The sequence below is a fragment of the Rhinatrema bivittatum genome, chromosome 5, assembly GCF_901001135.1.
Source record: "Rhinatrema bivittatum chromosome 5, aRhiBiv1.1, whole genome shotgun sequence".
Taxonomy (NCBI): Eukaryota; Metazoa; Chordata; class Amphibia; order Gymnophiona; family Rhinatrematidae; genus Rhinatrema; species Rhinatrema bivittatum.
The window spans coordinates 256,694,832-256,715,664 of NC_042619.1; the positions used below are offsets into that span (position 1 = coordinate 256,694,832).

Sequence of the window (20,833 nt, forward strand, 5' to 3'; positions counted from 1 at the left end):
TCTTGGTTCCTGAACCAGTTTGCTCCATGAAGTAGACATTTATTCCATTCAGGAACTTTGTCTCTAGCAAGTCCTGATGTTACATTTACCCAGTCAATATTGAGGTAATTGAAATATCCCATTGTTACTGCATGGCCAAATTTGTTAGCTTCCCTGAATTCTCTTAGCATTTCATCATCTGTCTGACCATTTTGTCCAGGTGGACGGTAGTATACTCCTATCACTATACTCTTACCCAACACACATGTGATTTCTACCCATATAGATTCTACTGAGCATTTAGCCTCTTGTATGATCTTTATCCTGTTGGACTCTATACCCTCCTGGACATAAAGTGCCACACCCCCACCAAGTTGATCCTCCCTATCATTGAGATATAATTTGTACCCTGATATAGCACTGTCCCATTGGTTATCCTCCTTCCACCAGGTCTCTGAGATGCCAATTATGTCAATCTCATCATTTGCTGCTATACACTCTAACTCTCCCATCTTACTTCTTAGACTTCTGGCATTGGCATACAGACATTTAAAAGTGCATTTTTTGTTTGTATTAGCAACTTGTTTTTCAGTTGATAGGGATAATTTTTAATTCTTCATCTCAGGTGATTGTTTACTTTTAGGCACATGGACTATGTTTACTTTTATTGGAACCTCTCTGGATGCCCTAATTCTCCTGTTTCATTAGTATCCTTCAAAGACACATTCCTCCGAACCATGCACTGCTGAGTGACTGTCTGCTTTCCCCCTTGTTCTAGTTTAAAAGCTGCTCTGACTCCTTTTTAAAAGTTAGCACCAGCAGCCTGGTTCCACTCTGGTTAAGGTGGAGCCCATCCTTTCGGAAAAGTCTCCCCTTCCCCAAAAGGTTCTCCAGTTCATTACAAAATGGAATCCCTCTTCCCTGCACCTTCGTCTCAACCATGCATTGAGACTTTGAAGTTCTGCCTGCCTCTGGGGACCTTCACGTGGAACAGGGAGCATTTCAAAGAATGCCACCCTGGTGGTTCTGGAGGTTTAGTTTTTTACCTAAAATCCTAAATTTGGCTTCCCGAGCCTCTCTCCCACATTTTCCTACATCATTGGTGCCCAGTGCCCACATGTACCACGACAGCCGGCTCCTCCCCAGCACTGTCTATAATCCTATCTAGGTGACGCGTGAGGTCCACCACCTTTGCATCAGGCAGGCAAGTTACTAAGCGGTCCTCACATCCACCAGCCATTCAGCTATCTACATTTCTAATAATCAAATCACTAACTATGATGGCCAACCTAACCATTTCCTTCTGAGCAGTAGCCCTGGGAGACTTGTCCTTAGTGCAAGAGGACAATGCATCACCTGGAGAGCAGGTCCTTGCTACAGGATCACTTCCTGCTATACCAGGGTGATGTTCTCCAATCGGAAGACCTTTCTGATCCAAAGCAGCACCGGGGCTGTCAGACTGGATTTGGGAATTGGCTGTCTGTCCCTGAAGGTCTCATCAATATACCTCTGTCTGCCTCAGCTTCTCCAGGTCTTCCACTCTAGCCTCCAGAGATCGGACTTCTTCTCTGAGATCCAGGAGCTCTTTGTACTGGGTGCATACATACAATCTCTCACCGGCGGGTAAAAAATCATATATGTGACACTCAGTGCAAAAGACTGGAAAGCCTCCTCTTGCTGCTGGACTGCTGCCTTTATCTTAATTTTGTTGAGTTCCTAGTTAAGTTTAGGTTACTAAGGGAGTTAGATTTAGAGTACTTTAAATTTATAGATATATTTACTAATTAATCTGCTAGTGTTCTACAAGGGGTTGAATAAACTCTCAATAAGGACTGGTGCAATAGTATGATTTAGATAAGAGCCTGATTTTTAATGAGAAAGTGTCAGCATATGTGCTTGTGTGTGGGTCAGTGAGAGAGAGCATGTGTGCTTGTGTGTGGGACAGTGAGAGAGAGCATGTTTGCTTGTGTGTGGGGGAGAGAGAGAGAGCATGCATGTGGGAGAGTAAACGAGAGCATGTGTGCTTGTATGTAAGAAAGTGAGATAGAGCATGTGTGTATCTTTGTGGGGGAGTGAGAGAGAACATGTTTGTATATGAGAGGGAGCATGTATGTGCACAACTACCCGTTATTATATCTTGTTTCCTTAATTAGAGCCTAAAAGGTGAATTTTAAATGAGTTATGTTGTTTAAAAATTAGCTGATGTTTGCACAAAAAGGTGAATCTTGAACCCAGCACATGTGCACACATATGCCCGAGTGTGCCACCCTGCGCCCAGGGACATGGCTATTTTATAACATACGTGTGTATATGCACAAGTTATAAAATAGTCTGGCCACACATTATAAAATAGCCTGTGTGCTCAAAGCCGATTTTACTGCAGAAGAGGGGAAATTTTTAAAGGGATGTGCACTAATGCCATTGCCAGTTTTACCAGTTCACCCCCAGTTCACCAGTTAACAGCTAGGTCCTCCAAACTCCCTTGGTTTGATAGCCTGCATACCCCCCAATTAACTCAGACTCTTTACACTCCTCCCAAATGGCTCATTAATTGTTTTTTGTTTTTACTTACACACCATCCATAGCAGAAGTAAAGTTACGTGGCAGGGGACTTTGGTGCGCATCAGATTGCATAGGTATTGACACACACATTTCTGGTGAAAGTCCCGAAACGCCCATGCCCCGCCCCTTTTTGCGCGCGCTGAGCCTATCTTGCATAGGTTGCCGGCGCGCGCAAAGCCCCGGGATGCGCGTAAGTCCCGGGGCTTTCCTGGGGGGGGCGTGTCAGGGGGGGCATGTCAGAGGGGCATGTCACGGCCGGCGCATCATCGGGGGTGTTCCGGGGGCGTGGCCGCGGCCTCCGGACCAGCCCCTGGACTGGACCATGGCGCGCCGGCGGCTAGCCCGGCGCACGCAAGTTACGCCTGCCTTGGGCAGGCGTAACTTGTGCAACAAAGGTAGGGGGGTTTAGATAGGGCTGGGGGGATGGGTTAGGTAGGAGAAGGGAGGGGAAGGTTCGGGGGAGAGGAAGGAAAGTTCCCTCCGAGGCCGCACTGATTTTGGAGTGGCCTTGGAGGGAACGGAGGCAGCTTGCGCGGCTCGGCGCACGCAGACTGCCAATTTTGGGCAGCCTTGCGCACGCCGACCCCGGATTTTAACAGATACGCGCGATTACATGCGTATCTATTGAAATCCGGCGTACTTTTGTTTGCGCCTGGTGCACGAACAAAAGTACGTGCGCGCATAGTTTTATAAAATCTGCCCCTAATTGTTTTGTTATTCTTTTTATTGGTATGGTTTTACTAATTTTGTTTTATGAGGAATGGTAATGTTTGTGTTTTTTGTATTGTTGCAGTACATACAGAATTTGGCTTGTTACAGTTTCCAGTTCAGTTTTTGTCTGTACATTTCTATTTATACTGTATGGTCTCTTTATTCTGTATTTGAGGATTTATCTGTGTTTTGCATGTGTGACTGAAGTGAGTTATTCTGTTAGTTTGTAGTTTCTGTGTAGGGATCTATAGTAGCTTGGTTTGTTCTATTTTCCTAATAGGGGGTGTATGACTATTTTAGGCCTGGTATAATATTTGTAGTATTAGCTTTCATAGGCAGGATCGTTGCTGTTTAAGTGTTGGCCATGCAGTTAGATGCATTACAGTAGACCTAATACAATATAGGTTCCAAGTATCTCTTGCTTTTTTGCAGGGTTTTGTAGTTGGCACCTCAGCAGTGCATGTAAATATAATAAACATATTGTAAGTGATAATTTTACCTCAGAAGACTGTGCTTTGAATGTTTTTTTCATATAAAATCTGTTATTATAAAGGTATAATTTTTAATTGTGTGTGAGGAGGGTGTGATAGGGTGGGGGGTACAAGCTGTAAAGTTTTCCTAGGGCACCTAATACCCTTGCACTGGCCATGGGCATTGCTGTACAAACACTGAACAGAGTCTCACACTCATGGTATCATGTGTTATGTAAAGGGGGGAGGGTGCAGATTTTCACTTGGCCATAGGCGCCAGATTGTGGCAAGTAATGATGCGTGAATACATTTGCTCGTAGAAGAAAGGGGCAGGCTATGGGCGGGCCAGGGCATTCTGGGGAGGGGCCAGCATTTATGTGTATAAGGTGCTATTTTAAAACCTGCGCATATTTACACCTGTTAATTATTAGGTGCAAGTCAGAATATAATTCTTTTTATGCAAATACTGACTGGGTTGTGGGGTCTGGGTAAACTGGGGGGGAAATGCAGGCTGAAGAACAAGAGGGTCTTGGTGACCTAGAGATAGACAAACTGATGGGCTAATTGGTTTAACTAGTAATTTCCTTCATGCTCATGTTATAAAATTTGATAATTTACATTTGTAAAAGCAGACAAGTTCTAAGGAAAATATGTGAGGTAAATTTCCTGTGTAAATGATTATAATTAGGAGCACAAAGACGCATGTATAGCAGATGTCTGCCACTTAGCCGGATAATTTTTTACATCTGGATAAGTCTTAAAAAGCACTACTTAACCTCCGTAACCAATCTTTGTTTGTTTGTCTGTTGAGTTATAACTATGAATGTCATTTTGTAAACCATTGTGATCTATACATGGAACGACGGTATATAAAATTCCTAAATAAATAAATAAGATAAGTCTTCAAATGCTAGTTATCCATCTATCTTATTTATCTGCCTATGTAGCACTTTTCTTTTATGTAGCCAGCAATCTTACTTAATCGGATAAGTCTTAAACAGGCTTACTTCTCCGGATAAGTAGCCACAGCACTACGTAGACGGATATTTGTCGCCACTTAGCTGGATAAGTCAAAACGTATCTGGCTATGTTTAAAATACATGAGTATTTTTTGATATGCAAACATGTTCTGTTGTTGGGTAGATTTATGTGTACTTTTATATTCTGTGCTCACATTTGCATGCACGATATAAAATACATCTGTATGTGTGCTTGTGTCCATATAGTTTAGTTTATTAAAATTTCTTGATCAATTAATGCGTACTCTCTAAGCCATTAACATACATAATAAATAGTAAGCAAAAATAAAATTAACGAACAACAATAAGACAGAAAAGGTCGTACCATCCACATAGTCCAGATCTTAAAAGGCTAAAATTAGCTGAACGCCTGTTTGATCAGAAAGGCCTTTAACGCTGCTTTGAATTTTTTAGTACATTCCATAAGTCTCAGCAATGCGGGAATGGAATTCCAAAGGGTGGGAGCAGTGCCTGAGAAGCACAGTCTCTATGGTAGATGATAACCTCACTGCTCGTATCGAACGTACCTTAAGAAGGCCTCTCTCTTGTGATCTGAGGGTCCTAGTTGGTTGACATATGCGCAATAGAAAGTTTATCCAAGATAAGGAAGAGGTGCTGGGTAGTTTGTGAGTCAAAAGAAAGAAGGATTTTTGATTGAACTCTGTGGTGAACAGGGAGCCATTGGAGATGGTATAAAGACGGTGTGATATGGTCACAGCATTTAGATCCAGTGATTAGCGGGCTGTGGAACTGAGGAGCAGCTGAAGTGGTTTTAAAGTCAATTCAGGAAGACCAAGGTAGAGGGCATTACAATAATGTATGACTGGTAACAATGATGCTTGGACCACCAATTTAAAGTCGCAAGGTTCAAGCAGGTTTCTCAAACCATGCAAGACCCTCAACTTAAAAAAGCCGTTTTTGATCACCATCTTACTATGGTGATGGAATGATAGAGTGGAGTCAATCCAAACCCCAAGGCTTTTAAACTGAAACATTGATGTTATTCAGGACAATATTCAATGGTATGGTGATAGTGCTGGAACATCTGACACTCAGGAATTCAGTTTTGGCTACATTCAATGAGAGTTTATTATACTGAAGCCACTGTTTGATGGCCGATATGCAAATGCCAATATCACAAACCGTGGTATAGCTGCATACATGGGCACACTTGAGCATGTTTTAAAGTTATCCGCTTAGGTTTGATTTTATTTTTCTTTTATTACAGCCAGATTAGAAGTGAACAGGAATGCACTAGGAGGAATTGGGTTTTAGAGTTATTGGTGTCACCTTGCTGACACCTCCCTAGAGAAGTACAGTACTGTATTTTTTGGAGCAGGAATAATGAGATGGCTTGAGTTCTTGAATTTGTAAGACCCCTAGAGGTTTTTGCAGAATGTTTTGGGTTAGCAGAAACGTAAGTTTTGGTAGCTTTTTTTTTTTTTTTTTGTATCAGCTTGTTGAGTTTAAAGAATACATCTATGTACATTAAATGGACGCTAGTAACACAGGTTAAGTCATTTAGTCTGCCCCCTCTTATCGCTCCTCACCGTGTGTCCTTTTCACTCACAATAGTAAGCACTCACCTGCCTCACTCCATGTCCTGCATGCATACTGTAGTAGCTTTCATCCTGCCCTCTCCTCTTGTTCTCTCTACTCATGTTCCATATTTTCTTTGTGCCAATCTAATATCAAGATCATCAGATCACTAAAACCTATCTCTTGATACAGGTTCTAGCCAGATAAGTGAAGTTGCTTTATCAGCTGGGATAAATTGTCCTGTCTCTGAGTGCCTGGAATCAGTTCTGGGTTTGGCTGGCAGTGCCCCCAGCAATCATTGAAAGAGGGGGAGCAGCATGATTGTGGGCTAAAATATAACTCTGAACTGTCCCAGCATAAACCAAAACCTTTTCTATGACTGCCAAAACTCAGACCCATCAAGATCTACCAGGTTCAAGAGCCTGGCCCTAAGAAGTCTCTGTCACTTAAATGGCTTTAGGGATCTGGGACCTACTTAGAACTTTTATAAATGTTACTGCGAAATGAAGCGATGATATTTGCCAAGCAGCATAAGATTTGAGCAATTTCTGTTACATGTTTGCAGTGGAAAAGTACGTCTACTTGCCCCAGGATGCATTCGGCATGGTTTCAAGATTACCATCCTAACATCAATCCTCCAGTGATCAGGAGTGCACAGTCAGACGATAAGACCAGTCATAAAACACTGAACTGAAGCATTAGCAATGAGAAGCGGCTTTGGCTTTATGATCTGGCTTTGAAGTTGATTGTACCGTTGCTCAGATGGGCCCGGGTGTTTGCACTGAGCAGAAGCTAGAAAAAAACCCATGCTGGCCTCCACACTGCTCAACTCTGCCAAGCTCCTGGTGCCTTTCTTGAAACAGAGATTACAGTATTGTGTTTTGGGGGATTTTTTTGTTTTCACCCCAATACTCCCTTTTCATGGCTTCCTTGTTGTAGCCAGACCTCAGCCATTCCATGCAGTAGAGGGAGGGAGCAGAGAAAAGAGGTGGGCAGAATTATAAGCGATTGTCATTTTGATCAAACACATTGTAAAACTGTTCTGCGTACAATGTGCAAGTGATTAGAAGCACACAAATGAGCCTTAATTAAAGATGCCATTGAAAAGATAACAATGATTTGTGAGTGTTTGCTAATAGATTTGAATAGCGCTTGTGTCTTGTTTCACCGGCGGTGTTCACACTGATTTGATTGCATATTGTAAAGGAATGCCATATAATTATTTTTATTTGTATGCACCATTTCTTTTATTACTAGCCCTATTAAGATGTTTATGAGGAATCATCGTCTTCACTCTGGTTAATTACCGCGTAGGAGCGGTGTTCTGCGAAAGTAGGGTTGGCCATTATATGACACAGCTTAAACCTCCTTAAAGAAATGTATGTTGATACATGATTCTATAGAAGATAACACTCAAAGCTGGTTCAGACGAGATTTGATTTATTGTATAACCCCACCTCAGGCCTGTCCCAAGATGGAGAGGCTCACAGTCAGTACCGGGCTAAGTCCTGAACTCACACTCTCAACCCTGATGCAGGTCCCCATCGAGAGGAAGGACAAACCAAGGCCCTAGTCTGCTTTTCTAAGTGGCAATAAAAGTAAGGACTCTAGAATGTTGATTCAACATAAATATTTACTGAATCATTTGGTCCATGGTAAATCTTTGGCATTATATATATTTTTGTCGTCTTACATACATTTTACAGAAATAAATTCCATAAAATCTGCATCTGTTAGGGATGTGCAGCCCAACATTTTTGGTTTAGTTTGTTTTCTCATCTCAGGAGTTTATTTGTGTCTGAATTTTGATTTATTTAATTATTTTTTTTTTGTATATTTGCCAAACCAAAAAAAAATTAAATTAGAACAAAACCTTGAAACAAACAAACCCCCCCCCCCCCCCCCACAGAATTGCTAAAAAAAATGGGCCTCCCAGACCAAAAAACTGCCAGGTCCTAGTGCCTAGGCCTAGACTCAGGCCTCCTGACACCATCTTCATTTCCCAGTGCTTCAGAAATGATGCTGTCTGCTTGGAGGCCGGCGCCGAAGTGACGTCACTATGGTGCCTTTCTCTAGAGCAGACGTGTCAGTTTTGAAATGCTAGGAGACAAAGAAGATGTAGGGAGGCCCAGCCTCAGGATCAGGCACTGGGATCAGGCCTCGGCGATGACCAGGCCTTAGGGTCAGGTGCCAGGCCTAGGCACTGGGGCAGAACCAGGCCCAGGCCTAAGTCTTGGCACCAGGACCCAGCACCAGGCCTAGGCCTTGGGGCTGAGACCTAGCCTTAGTGCCAGCCCTGGGCTTAGGTCTTGGTACTGGACCTCTCACCAGGTTGACATCTCTGTCTCTGGTGGGCAAGCACAGACTGGTAGCTCTTCTTCAGTTCTCTACCCAAGTATGATACCAGATCAGTATCCACATCTTCCAAAATATGCCAAATGGGAGCTGAGTCTCTGGCTGAGTGACTCCATGGTTACTATAAAAGCTCCATATACCTCAAAGAAACCTCCAGTGACAAAAATAAAACTCCTCATTTCAAAAAAATGAAATAAATCCAGGGTTTATCTCACAAGAGGCAAGGCCCTAGAGGAGATGAGGCCTTAGTCCAGATATTAGATGGCCTCTGCCCTCTCTCTCCAGGATGGAAAGGGTGGAACAAAACTTCCCGCCACAAACTAAACTGTACCGTACAGACAAAATATCTCCGTAGTCACGGTGAATGAACCAGTAGCATTTATCTCTCCCAACACCTGTGCTCTTCAAAGGCCACAGGCCTGCAGATATTTTGCAGGGGAACAGGAGTTAAAATGCTTCTGCTTTCTAAATCTCTAACTTAAAAATCCCCGCAGATGCTAGGGATCGCTCTGTTATCTAGAAACAGGAGTAAAGTGTAGCAGCAGCCACCTATGGAAGGGGCTGTGGCAAAGCGGGGACATTTCTCTAATCTTCCCTACACTGTGGCCTGACCTTGCTACTAGGGCCACACTCCTTGGGATCCCACTGGAGCCCTACAGTTGTTTTGGATACATTAATCGCTCTACAGCAGGAAGCACACAGGATGTAGGACAGTTATGTGACTGGATATATTGCTGACTGACATGTTAGCTAATCTAAACGCCCTGTAGAATGGGCTTGTTTTCACTTGAGGCTATCCCTAGTTATGAATTACACACTGCTGATGTTACATGACTAGGAACTTATTTATCCTTGAAGTGGCATATGTAGAGCACAGGGCAGAGTTAAATGGAGCAAGGTAAGGGTAATGTGTCCATGCTGGAATTAGCATACACCTCTGGTGACTTCTGTAGTAGCTTGAGTTCCCTAAGAACTCTTTCCTTCCACGGTGGTGGTCAGAACAGCTGCCTTTTCTGCTCACAAAAAAATGTGTCCATTTAGAAAATGATCCGAAGTTCCAGTGCTCATGTGCAGTAGGATTGTGCATTTGCACAGAATGAGATTCCGTGTGCAGACAAGCTGTTGGTCCCACTGCCTTGGCTGGGAAATTTGATGCCAAATTTGGGTGCATTAATCTGAAAGGTGATTCTGGTCCCCTGTGGATCAAATAACGACTTCCATGTTTATTTGTTAAAAAAAAAACTTGCACCCAGTATTATCTCCGGGTCTAGACGGGTAACAATCGACATATACAATAAAAATATTTAAAATGAGTAAAAGATAACAAACTTTAAAGCAATAGTAAAAATGCACACAGTAAAATAGATCAGTCTAATATAAATACATATAGGCCTCAGTACTCAGATTCCATCAAGCACAGTCATGATAGGCTACAACAAGCGTGCCCAGGATAATAACGTTCCATTAAAAAATGCCCAAAACAAAGTCAGGTGACACCAACTGAGAAAACTGATGGTGAAATAGAAATCCTTATTCCAACAGCTAAAACTAAGTAAAGTGAAAAACAGATCATGCCCTGGAAAAACATGAATCAGTAAACACAAAGCGGTAGGCTGTGTCTCAGATTCAGCTGCTTTCAGGTTGCTTACAGCAGTGGCTCCACGAATAGGCCAAGGCTGGGGGGGGTCTCTCCTTAATGACTGCTTCATTCAGGAATGGTCAGCATCCCCCCCCCCCCCCCCTGCACGTTTTCATCCTAATCTTGTGCTCTTTCCATCCTCCTCCGTGAGGGCCACCAATTTTTATAAGGTCCAGTCGGGTGCCACGTGCATAGGAGAATTAAATCAGTGCCACTACCTGTCCATGCAGGCCGCCTCTTTAAAGTGGACATGACTATATTTTAATTGTCTGCTTTGGCAGCGAGAACCAGGCAGGGAATACTTTGGGATTTCTTTTTCTTTGACAAGCGTGCGTGGCATTCAGGAAATACACTCTTCTCCCCCTCCTTCTCCACAAACAAATGCAAAAAAAAAAATAAATCTTTGTTTGCTTTCTTTAATACTGCTTTGCTGTGTTAAATATTTAATAAGTGTTTGCTTTCTGTTTTTCTGGATGCAGTCAGATTGTAAGGAAGGAGTAGAGCCGTGTTGGGAAGCAAGACAGACAAAGGCAGTGAAGTGGATTGTGCTGGAGTAAGCACCCGAAAGGCAAAGCAGCCCTTGGGAAGGGGATATGCTAGTCTGGTTCTTTCCTGCTTCTAATTACGGAACAATGCATAGTACCTGATAGGAGATAGTAGGATGGTAGTGAGGGCTACTTTCCAGGGGGGAGGCTTAAATATTTTTTAATTCTTTAGGACATAACCTTGAAAAAAAAACTGAACAGACCATGCCTAAGAAGAACATTACTACCCTCTTGACCATGGAAAATACAATAAATATTGGACTCGGCCATCATCAACTTATGACATTTAGAGGTCAATTTTAAAAGTCTGGTGTGAATATCTTACTCCGATTAAAAAAAAAAAAAAAAGGCGTGGTTTGGGCAGGGCGTGGGCGTTCCAGTGTGGGGCTAAGAGATGTGCGCACAAATACTTACGCGACTGGGTGCATGCCTGGGTCCGGTGCCGTGTAACTTTAGTTCTGCTATGGAGGAGGTGTATATTAAAAACAAACAAAAAAAAAACCTCCAGCCATCGCTGAGGGGTTTAAAGTGTCTGGGGTATCTGGGGGAGTGCAGGCTATTCAACCAGGGGGGGTTTGGAGGAACTAGCAGTACACTGGGCGAACCGGTGGATGAAACTGGTCATGGCGAGGATGTGCGCCGGTGATAACATTCCCCCACTTGCGTGGCTCATCCCCAGATGTGTCCAGCTGCCAAATAGGACGCATACATACGCACACCCAGGCATATGTACACGCATGTTATCAAAATTGCTGCTCGCCGGCGGGCACACATACAAGCGTGCCCGCACGCCCCTTTGAAAGTTGCCATCTTACTCTCCATAACTTGCGGTGTGTCCTTGGACATTAATTGCTAGCAGTTTGAACTTCACCTGATCAACATTTTCTCAGCTTGGAGTTCAGTTCGATATGTTGATTCTTTGCGTACATTTCAGTTTCACAAAGTATGGAACCCATGTGAGATCCATGCAGCTTAGAATAGGCATTAGTTTTTTATTTTTGTAATGTTCTTTTTTATTTATAGATTTTCAACCAAATGTTTGACATTTTAAATAATCTTCTGTCTGCCTGCACATGGGCTCATCCTTCAGTAATTCTATGCAGGGAAGGTGTTGATAATGTTAAAATCAGCTGCTAAATGCTTATTAGAATGAAAAGGAAAATAGAGAGCTAGTCTTCTGTCCCTCCTGACTATCTGGCTGATAGTCAGGAGCACGCACTCTCCTGTGCACGCGATACAGTAATTTAATTTATTTAAATTAGGGCCAGCGGTAAAAAGAGGTGCTAGGGACACTAGCGCGACCCTAGCGCCTCTTTTCAGACAGGAGCTGCGGCTGTCAGCGGGTTTGACAGCCGGCGTCGGTTCTCAAACCCGCTGACAGCCACAGGTTCGGAAACCGGACGCCGGCAAAATTGAGCATCCGATTTTCGAGCTGCAGGCCTATTTCAATTTTTTTTTCTTTTTTTAACTTTTGGGGCAGCTGACTTAATATCGCCATGAGATTAAGTCGGAGGGTGCACAGAAAAGCAGTTTTTACTGCTTTTCTATGCACTACCCCAGCGCCGGCAGGAATTAACGCCTACCTTTGGGTAGGCGCTAATTTCTTAAAGTAAAATGTGCAGCTTGGCTGCACATTTTACTTTCTATATTGCGTGGGAATACCTAATAGGGCCATCAACATGCATTTGCATGTTGCAGGCACTATTAGGTTCGGGGGGGTTGCACGCATGTTTTCGACGCGTCGAAAACGCACGTCCAATCGCGGGTTAACCGTGCGCTCGCTCCACCGTGCACCTGGTGGAGCGAGCGGGTTAACCGTGCACTCCACCGGAGTGCACTGTACTGTATTGGTATGTATCTTAGCACCCAGGGACAGGATGGGTAGTCTGGTAACGACAAAGGAGAAGGGAGAGATTGGATGGCTCTCTAATAAAGATGATCCCTTCCATAGCTTTGCAATCCAATATGTTGGCTACTGTTATCGTCCAGTGATTCAGTAGCTGATGAAGAATGAGTTGCTTGTCTCAATAGTCCTGTAGTGGTCACGTGGCATGGGATTGAAAAGGCTGCACACTGATTCTTATAGCAAATCTTAGTTAGAACAACTTGTGCAAAGGGTGACTGGGAAACCTGGGGTAGATATATTCAAAGCTGGCCATGTAAGTAATAGGGATGGGCAATCGTTTTTCCTGAATTAGGCAATTTCAACCCGAAAATCAGGGCCCCCGAAAAAAAAACAAACCCCGAACTGCGGGAAAAGCTTAATTCCCACGGGGGGGGGGGGGGGGGGGGGGGGGGGGGAGGGCCCCGATCCGAAGACTGACGTGATAAAGGAACCTGAAGCACATCTCTAGTAAGTAACTTAGCTGGTTACAAATAATCTGGCTAAGTTACAAAGTATATTCAGTGGCACTGCAAAGCTGTTGAATAATTGCATATATGTGTGCACTTCACCGGATAAGTCTCCCCGGCTAAGTTTAGACCTGCTCTATGGGGCGTCCACTGAAACTAGGAGCATATTCAGCGACCAATACTTAGCCACATAAGTCCTGCTTACCCAGCTAGATAGCGCTGAACGCGCTTTGAATATTTACCCCTCCCGGATGTCTAAATCAACAGTTTGAATAGTCACCTATACCTCTATCCCTTATTCCCCTTCAAGTCAGATTAGTTTATTTGCAGTCCCTGGAATCGGGAAGTATGTGTGTGAAGCTTGCACTGCTGTCCTTGTTCTGGGTGGGCCTGTGTGTATGTGTGTGTGTGTGTGTGTGTGTATGTGTGTGTGAAGCTTGCACTGCTGTCCTTGTTCTGGGTGGGCCTGTGTGTATGTGTGTGTGTGTGTGTGTGTGTGTGAAGCTTGCACTGCTGTCCTTGTTCTGGGTGGGCCTGTGTGTATGTGTGTGTGTGTGTGTGTGTGTGTGTGTGTGTGTGTGTGAAGCTTGCACTGCTGTCCCTGTTCTGGGTGGGCCTGTAGGTATGTGTGTGTGTGGGTATGTGTGTGTGTGTGTGTGAAGCTTGCACTGCTGTCCCTGTTCTGGGTGGGCCTGTGTGTGTGTGTGTGTGTGTGTGTGTGTGTGTGTGTGTGTGTGTGTGTGTGAAGCTTGCACTGCTGTCCCTGTTCTGGGTGGGCCTGTGTGTGTGTGTTTGTGTGTGTGTGTGTGTGTGTGTGAAGCTTGCACTGCTGTCCCTGTTCTGGGTGGGCCTGTGCGTATGTGTGTGCGTGTGTGAAGCTTGCACTGCTGTCCCTGTTCTGGGTGGGCCTGTGTGTGTGTGTGTGAGTGTGTGAAGCTTGCACTGCTGTCCCTGTTCTGGTGGGCCTGTGTGTGTGTGTGTGTGTGTGTGAAGCTTGCACTGCTGTCCCTGTTCTGGGTGGGCGTGTGTGTGTGTGTGTGTGTGTGTGTGTGAAGCTTGCACTGCTGTCCCTGTTCTGGGTGGGCCTGTGTGTATGTGTGTGTGTGTGTGTGTGTGTGAAGCTTGCACTGCTGTCCCTGTTCTGGGTGGGCGTGTGTGTGTGTGTGTGTGTGAAGCTTGCACTGCTGTCCCTATTCTGGGTGGGCCTGTGGGTATGTGTGTGTGTGTGTGTGAAGCTTGCACTGCTGTCCCTATTCTGGGTGGGCCTGTGGGTATGTGTGTGTGTGTGTGTGAAGCTTGCACTGCTGTCCCTGTTCTGGGTGGGCCTGTGGGTATGTGTGTGTGTGTGTGAAGCTTGCACTGCTGTCCCTGTTCTGGGTGGGCCTGTGTGTATGTGTGTGTGAAGCTTGCACTGCTGTCCTTGTTCTGGGTGGGCCTGTGGGTATGTGTATGTGTGTGAAGCTTGCACTGCTGTCCATTTTCTGGGTGGGCCTGTGGGTATGTGTATGTGTGTGAAGCTTGCACTGCTGTCCATGTTCTGGGTGGGCCTGTGGGTATGTGTGTGTGTGTGTGTAGCTTGCACTGCTGTCCATGTTCTGGGTGGGCCTGTGGGTATGTGCGTATGTGAAGCTTGCACTGCTGTCCCTGTTCTGGGTGGGCCTGTGGGTATGTGCGTATGTGAAGCTTGCACTGCTGTCCATGTTCTGGGTGGGCCTGTGGGTATGTGCGTATGTGAAGCTTGCACTGCTGTCCATGTTCTGGGTGGGCCTGTGTGTGTGTGTGTGTGTGTGTGTGTGTGTGTGTGAAGCTTGCACTGCTGTCCCTGTTCTGGGTGGGCCTGTGTGTATGTGTGTGTGTGAAGCTTGCACTGCTGTCCCTGTTCTGGGTGGGCCTGTGTGTATGTGTGTGTGTGAAGCTTGCACTGCTGCTGCCCGTGCTGTCCCTGTTCTGGGTGGGCCTGTGTGTATGTGTGTGTGTGTGTGAATCTTACACTGCTTTTTGCCTGTGCTCTGTGTGTTCTGTGGTGGTGGCACTGTGAGGAAAACTTGCATTGCTTCTGCCTATACTGTACCTATGCTGGGGCGTAGCTGTCTGTGTGTGTGTGTGTGTGTGTGTGTGTGTGTGTGTGTGTGTGCACATGCATGCTGTTGGTGATGGGGGAGGGGAAGGTTATGTTTCCTCTAGCCTTTTCACAGCATCAATATCATTTCATTTGGTTTTGTGCATCGGAAATTGACATTTATTTTTCATCTTCTCTTCATTTCTGAGTTATGACCCTGCACGCTCTGTGCATGCACTGATTCAAGCTCTCTCTGCCCAGCTCACATTAGCTTTACTTCTTTAAAGTCTACAGCTGGATGCGGCTGAGGTGCTTCTAAGCCCTGAAGTTATTTGCGGGCCCCTGGATGTGGCCTTGGCCACCCCCACAGCCTTGACGATACCTCACTGTGCAGAGGTGAATCCGGAACACTGGAACGTCCGATTGAAAAGACAGATCCATCAAGGAAAGTGGGAGGTAAGTCGGCTTCTCGTGCGGCATGTTGGATCTTGGAAACCAGGCCGAAGGGTTTGAGGTGTACATGCTCAAGTAGGCCAAGCTCCCCAGGAGACCCAGGGAAAATGTATTTATCCCGATGTCATTCTGCAGAGTGTTTACAGCAGGAACTGGTGCATGCAGCACATGTGTTAGGAAACCTCCCACCTTTTCCATCACTGTACATGTATGTAGCAAATGTTATGATCCCTTGACCAGTAAAGTACAGCTAATCAGTCAACTAAGCTAAGACACTGGGTAGCATGATGACGATGCAATCTATTAATTTTAGAGTGTTCACGCAAGCAGAATGGTATTTTGCCAAGATCCTGTGTTTCATTCTTAGAATCCTGTTTGAAAATTTCCCAGAGAGGTTTTATTTTAGTATGTCTTGCCTTGCACTTTTGTTCTCCTCAGGAATTGATGTCAACAGAGGATGAAACAACTTCCTGTTACTGCCTGCTGGACCCCTATGCTTGCCACATTCTCCTGGACAGTTTTGGCACCTATGCTTTAATTGGTGAACCCCTCACAGACTGCGCCATGAAACAGGTGAAGCTGGCGGTCTTTGGCTGCATGTCATGCAACTCCCTGGACTACAACCTGAGGGTGTACTGTGTGGATAATACGCCTTATGCCTTTCAGGTGAGTGGAGCTCGTTATGCCCTGGTGCCGAGCTCAGTAGGTATCGGGCTGAGATGAATGAGGTTCACTGTGTTCTCACCCTATGATCCCGCTGGAAATGGCAAAATGCTGCTTTTGGTGATGGCATGGTCTAGCTTGGAATGTTATAATTGATGTTTTTTTTTTGGGGGGGGGGGGGGTTTTAAGGATAAATAACAATCTGACCTCAGTTCTAGCACACTGAAGGCTGCAGGACAATGGGGTAAATTTTAAAAGGAGCGTACATGTGCGCTTGCTACCCGGCGCGCGTGCACATGTACGCCCGATTTTATAACTTGCGCTCACAGGCGCGTGCAAGTTATAAAATCAGGGGTCGGCGCACAAGGGGGGTGCACAATTGTGCACCTTGCACGCGCTGAGCCGCACTGCCTTCCCCCTTTCCCTCCCCCCTAACCTAACCTTCCCACCCCTTCCCCTAAACTTTCCCCCCTTAGCCCTACTCTAAACCCCCCCCCCCCGACTTTATTTATTTATTTATTTTAAAACTTTTCTATACCGTCGTTAAGTACCAGCACAACGGTTTACAGTAAGGCACATAAATTAATGCTGAATAAGTGTATAGAATCATATAATCTAAACAGGTGCCATAAAGGTTCGGTTACATAATTTTGAGATAAATACTATTTGGTGAATGTGATAAATCTTGTCCATTTATACCTGCATCATATTTAATAACAAGTATAATTTTAAAAAACTGCCGGCACGTGATCCTCTGACACAACAGTAATGGCCGCTGTGTCGGTGGCCTCTGGCCCCGCCCCACCCCCGCCTCTCTTTGCAAGCACTGGGACTTACAAGCGTCCCGGGGCTTTACGCACATCACCGGGCCTTTTTAAAATAGGCCCGGGGCACGTAACCCCCCCCCCCCCCTACGTGCGTAAGGCTTTTAAAATCCGGCCCAATGTGTATATCCCGGGGTGAGGAGGGGTGGGGGTGGGTGGAAGAAACCGGAGACGAGATCTACCTTTCTCCTCCGGCTCTGGTGCTCTCAGGAATATATTCCGTGGGTCAGGAGCACCATGAGAAGGGAAAAGGAAGAGAAAGTGAGAGAAGCAAGGGATCGGGGGCGGGGCTGAGAAAGAAGGGAGAAGGGCTGGCAAGAAAACTGCGGTGAGTGTTGGATAACGGAATTGGGGAGGTGGAGAGGGGTGAGTCTTAGTCTGCTTCCTAGTCACTGACCACATCAAATGAGTTGGGGGGGGGGGGGGGGTGTCTCAGTGCACTTCCCCCAAACTGTTTGCTTTCACTCCTTCGATGCCTTCACGACTGAATCAAGGTGGCATGCATGATGGCAGCCTTGCAGGCCTTCCACCGCAGGTTGTTTTAGGCACACTGACAAGGTAGCATGCAATCACTGTTGGCCCTAGTTATGGCAAAACGGATGATTTGGCTCACCGATACTGTCAAGTGTAGCTTCTTTAGCAGCTGCTCAGTTCAGAACAGAATATGCAAGAAGAATTAAAAAAAAAACCTTGCATATTTTGTGCTGTAACAGCTTAAAGGGACATTTAACCCCTTTCCAAGGTCACCGCTGTTTCACAGGAAATGCATTAGCTAAGCTTTCTTTCAGCATAATATTGAAAAAATGCAGCAATTTGCAATACATTTCAAATATCTATGCTCATTTAGGAATTTTTCAAATTCATTTTATGCTGATTTCTTTAACTGAATGAAATTTTGCTAGCTACAGTAGAGCCAGGCTGGAAATAGACGGCATTTTTTTTGGTGCTAGATTTAGTGGCAGTCTCCCTGAGGTCACCACATGCACAAGCCACTTGGGAACGTACGCTAAAATTGAGCAGTGTCAGGATCCGGAGAACCAGATATTTTGGTTAAGTACCTCTGACTTGGAGCTCTGAAGAAGAGCAGCTGAGTGTCCCCGAATGTATCTCTGCATTTGAAACACCAGTGGGATGCATTTCAAAGCATTTACGGTGGTCGGTTAACAAGAGGACCCCGCTGGAAATGATGGTGCCACAGATGCATCTTCATTTTAAAACATTACAATGAAAACATCCTTCAAGGCAGCCTCTTGTCACAGGAAGGTCAGCTGACCGAGGTGGGGTGCTCAGGGACTGAAACGCGGATGTCTGACATCGCTTTCTTATCGCAGAAAAAGAGCCTGCTTTCCTCTGGTTGCTGTTTCCGGCTGTGACATGCCTAGGGATGAAGATGCTGTTGAGAACGATTCAGTCATCCATCCTTGGTCATCATCTGATTTGAGAGAAGCCTTCCGAAGGCCACAGTTGAATCTAAACTTTGGATGGAACAGAGCCAAAATAATTTCAGGATGTGAACATTCGCTTTACCTTCTGCAGTAGCTGTAAAATAGGCAACATGAATTCCTCATCTCCCCCCCCCCCCCCCCACTCTTGATGAAATGAAATTTAAAAGTAGTAAACCTTTGCATTAAGGCATCCCCCCATAGTAAGAATCATTTGAATAGAAGCACAACCTCCTTTACAATTTCCTGTTTCAGAGATTGGCTTGCAGCCACCACTAGGGTGAATGGCCCGGCTGGATATTACTAGCAAATGGACTGCAGGAAGCCATTCACAGAATGAGCAGGAGATGGAATGATATTAAACATTACCCGGCTCCCGCTGAGTAAATCTGAGGCACAGGAAATTAAAACAACTTGCCTTGTTTCGGAGAACATCAGCGGTAAAAGGGCATTTGAATTTGCATCCTGGAGCTTCTCTCGACGTCTTGTTTCATACGCAAACCACCAAGACTACACCACCACCTGCCATTATTAATATGTGAGAAATATGTAAATTGTTTGCAAAATCAGTCTCTGTGTTAACTATGCATGCTCACATTATGATGCTAACAGACTCTAATCATGCTTTACAAAGATCCCAACACTTATTAACAATTAGAAACACTTAACAGAAGCAATGTGGTAATAAGTATTGTATATCTGTTTAACAATATTACCATTAATCTTCTCTGTAAAAATATTAGTCAACAGCCTCATGGCATGCTATAGAGTCTGATCTGGGCCTATAATGTATGTGCAATACCTATCACAGAGGACTAGATTTACTGGGCATTTTTTCCATAGCCATAGTTTGACTACTTAATGTAGGAGAGGAGACAAGAGGTAGGGAAATCAGATTGGTGAGGGTTAGGGGTAGAATGGTGAACTTTCTCTCCCACCTCCTGTCCCCCACTCAGCTTGACTATAATTTCCAGGACTTAAACAGCAATAACCCAACTTCTAAAAATGCAGCATTGCAAATATTACACCAGGCCCTAGAATACTAATACACCTCCTACTGAGAGAACAAAACAAGCTGGACTGCTGTAGATCCCTACATAGAAGCTACATGCTAGCAAAATCCCTCAACTTAGTCACAAATGCTGAACACAGATGCTTTATCAGCAAATACAGACTAAGATAACCACAAATTAGAAATAGAAATGTGCAGACGAAAATAGGAATTGCCATGAAGGCAGACTCTGCACGTCGTGTAACATTGGAGAAATAGAAACAAAAATCAGTTTCCTCCTGTACTGAACAATAAACTGTGATGGCGTAGTCTGCTGGGGGTGTGACCTCAAGGTCAGAGTGGCTGCTGTACTGGCAAGACAAATCGGACAGATTGGGTACAATTTCAGTCTCTCAATTTTAGCATTAGTTCTCTTCTTCATACGTGCATTGTATGATACAAAGAGAGCTTCCTTCTGGATCTCATAAGATGTAACATATAGGTAAATTATCGAGGTAAGCTTGCAAACTTTTTCTAATTAGGCTAGTGGCACCCAAGATGATTAGAACTATTTCTGTTCTTTTCTGTCATATTATTCTGGCCTCTTATTGCATCTCATAGTACTAGATTCTAGGGCAGTGATGGCGAACTCCAGTCCTTGAGTGCCACAAACAGGCCAGCTTTTCAGGATATCCACCATGCATATGCATGAGAAAGATTTGTATATGCAAATCTTTCTCATGCATATGCATGGTGGATATCCAGAAATCCTGCCCTGCTTGTCCACTCGAGGATTGGAGTTTGCCATCACTGCTCTAGGGATATGCCATTGCTGGGCCCTGACCTGGAGACTGAGTCCCAACACCAAGGCCTTGACCTAGGCCCAGGCCCGAAGGCAGGGCCCAGCCTAAAGGCCAGGTCCTGATGCTGAGGTCTCGTAACAGACCCAGGGTCTGCATCCTATTGCCAGGGCCTCGGTGTAAGCCTAGGCCCAATGCCACAGGGCCTGACCCGGAGGGTAATTCTCATTACCAGAGCCTCTTCCATTCAACATCCTCTTCAAATGGTGCCCTCCATTCGAAAAGCATCATTTGAAGAGGATAGACTGAAGAGGATGTCTTGAGGCCTGGTCCCCAGCATTGGGCTCTAGCCTAGGTCAAGGTCTCAGCATCTAGCCGGGCTTAGGCTAGGCCGAGGCCATGTATCAGGATTCGGCCTCCGAACCTGAAC

The 20,833-nt window shown here is 45.1% G+C and overlaps 1 protein-coding gene across 1 annotated transcript in view; it reads left to right on the forward strand.

Moving 5' to 3' along the window:
- Positions 1 to 20,833, forward strand: part of UNC5D (unc-5 netrin receptor D) — a 549,276-nt gene that overhangs the window by 468,607 nt on the left and 59,836 nt on the right. Inside the window, 2 exon segments of the mRNA XM_029603886.1 lie at positions 15,518 to 15,686; positions 16,122 to 16,349. Coding sequence (XP_029459746.1) covers positions 15,518 to 15,686; positions 16,122 to 16,349 — 397 coding nt within the window.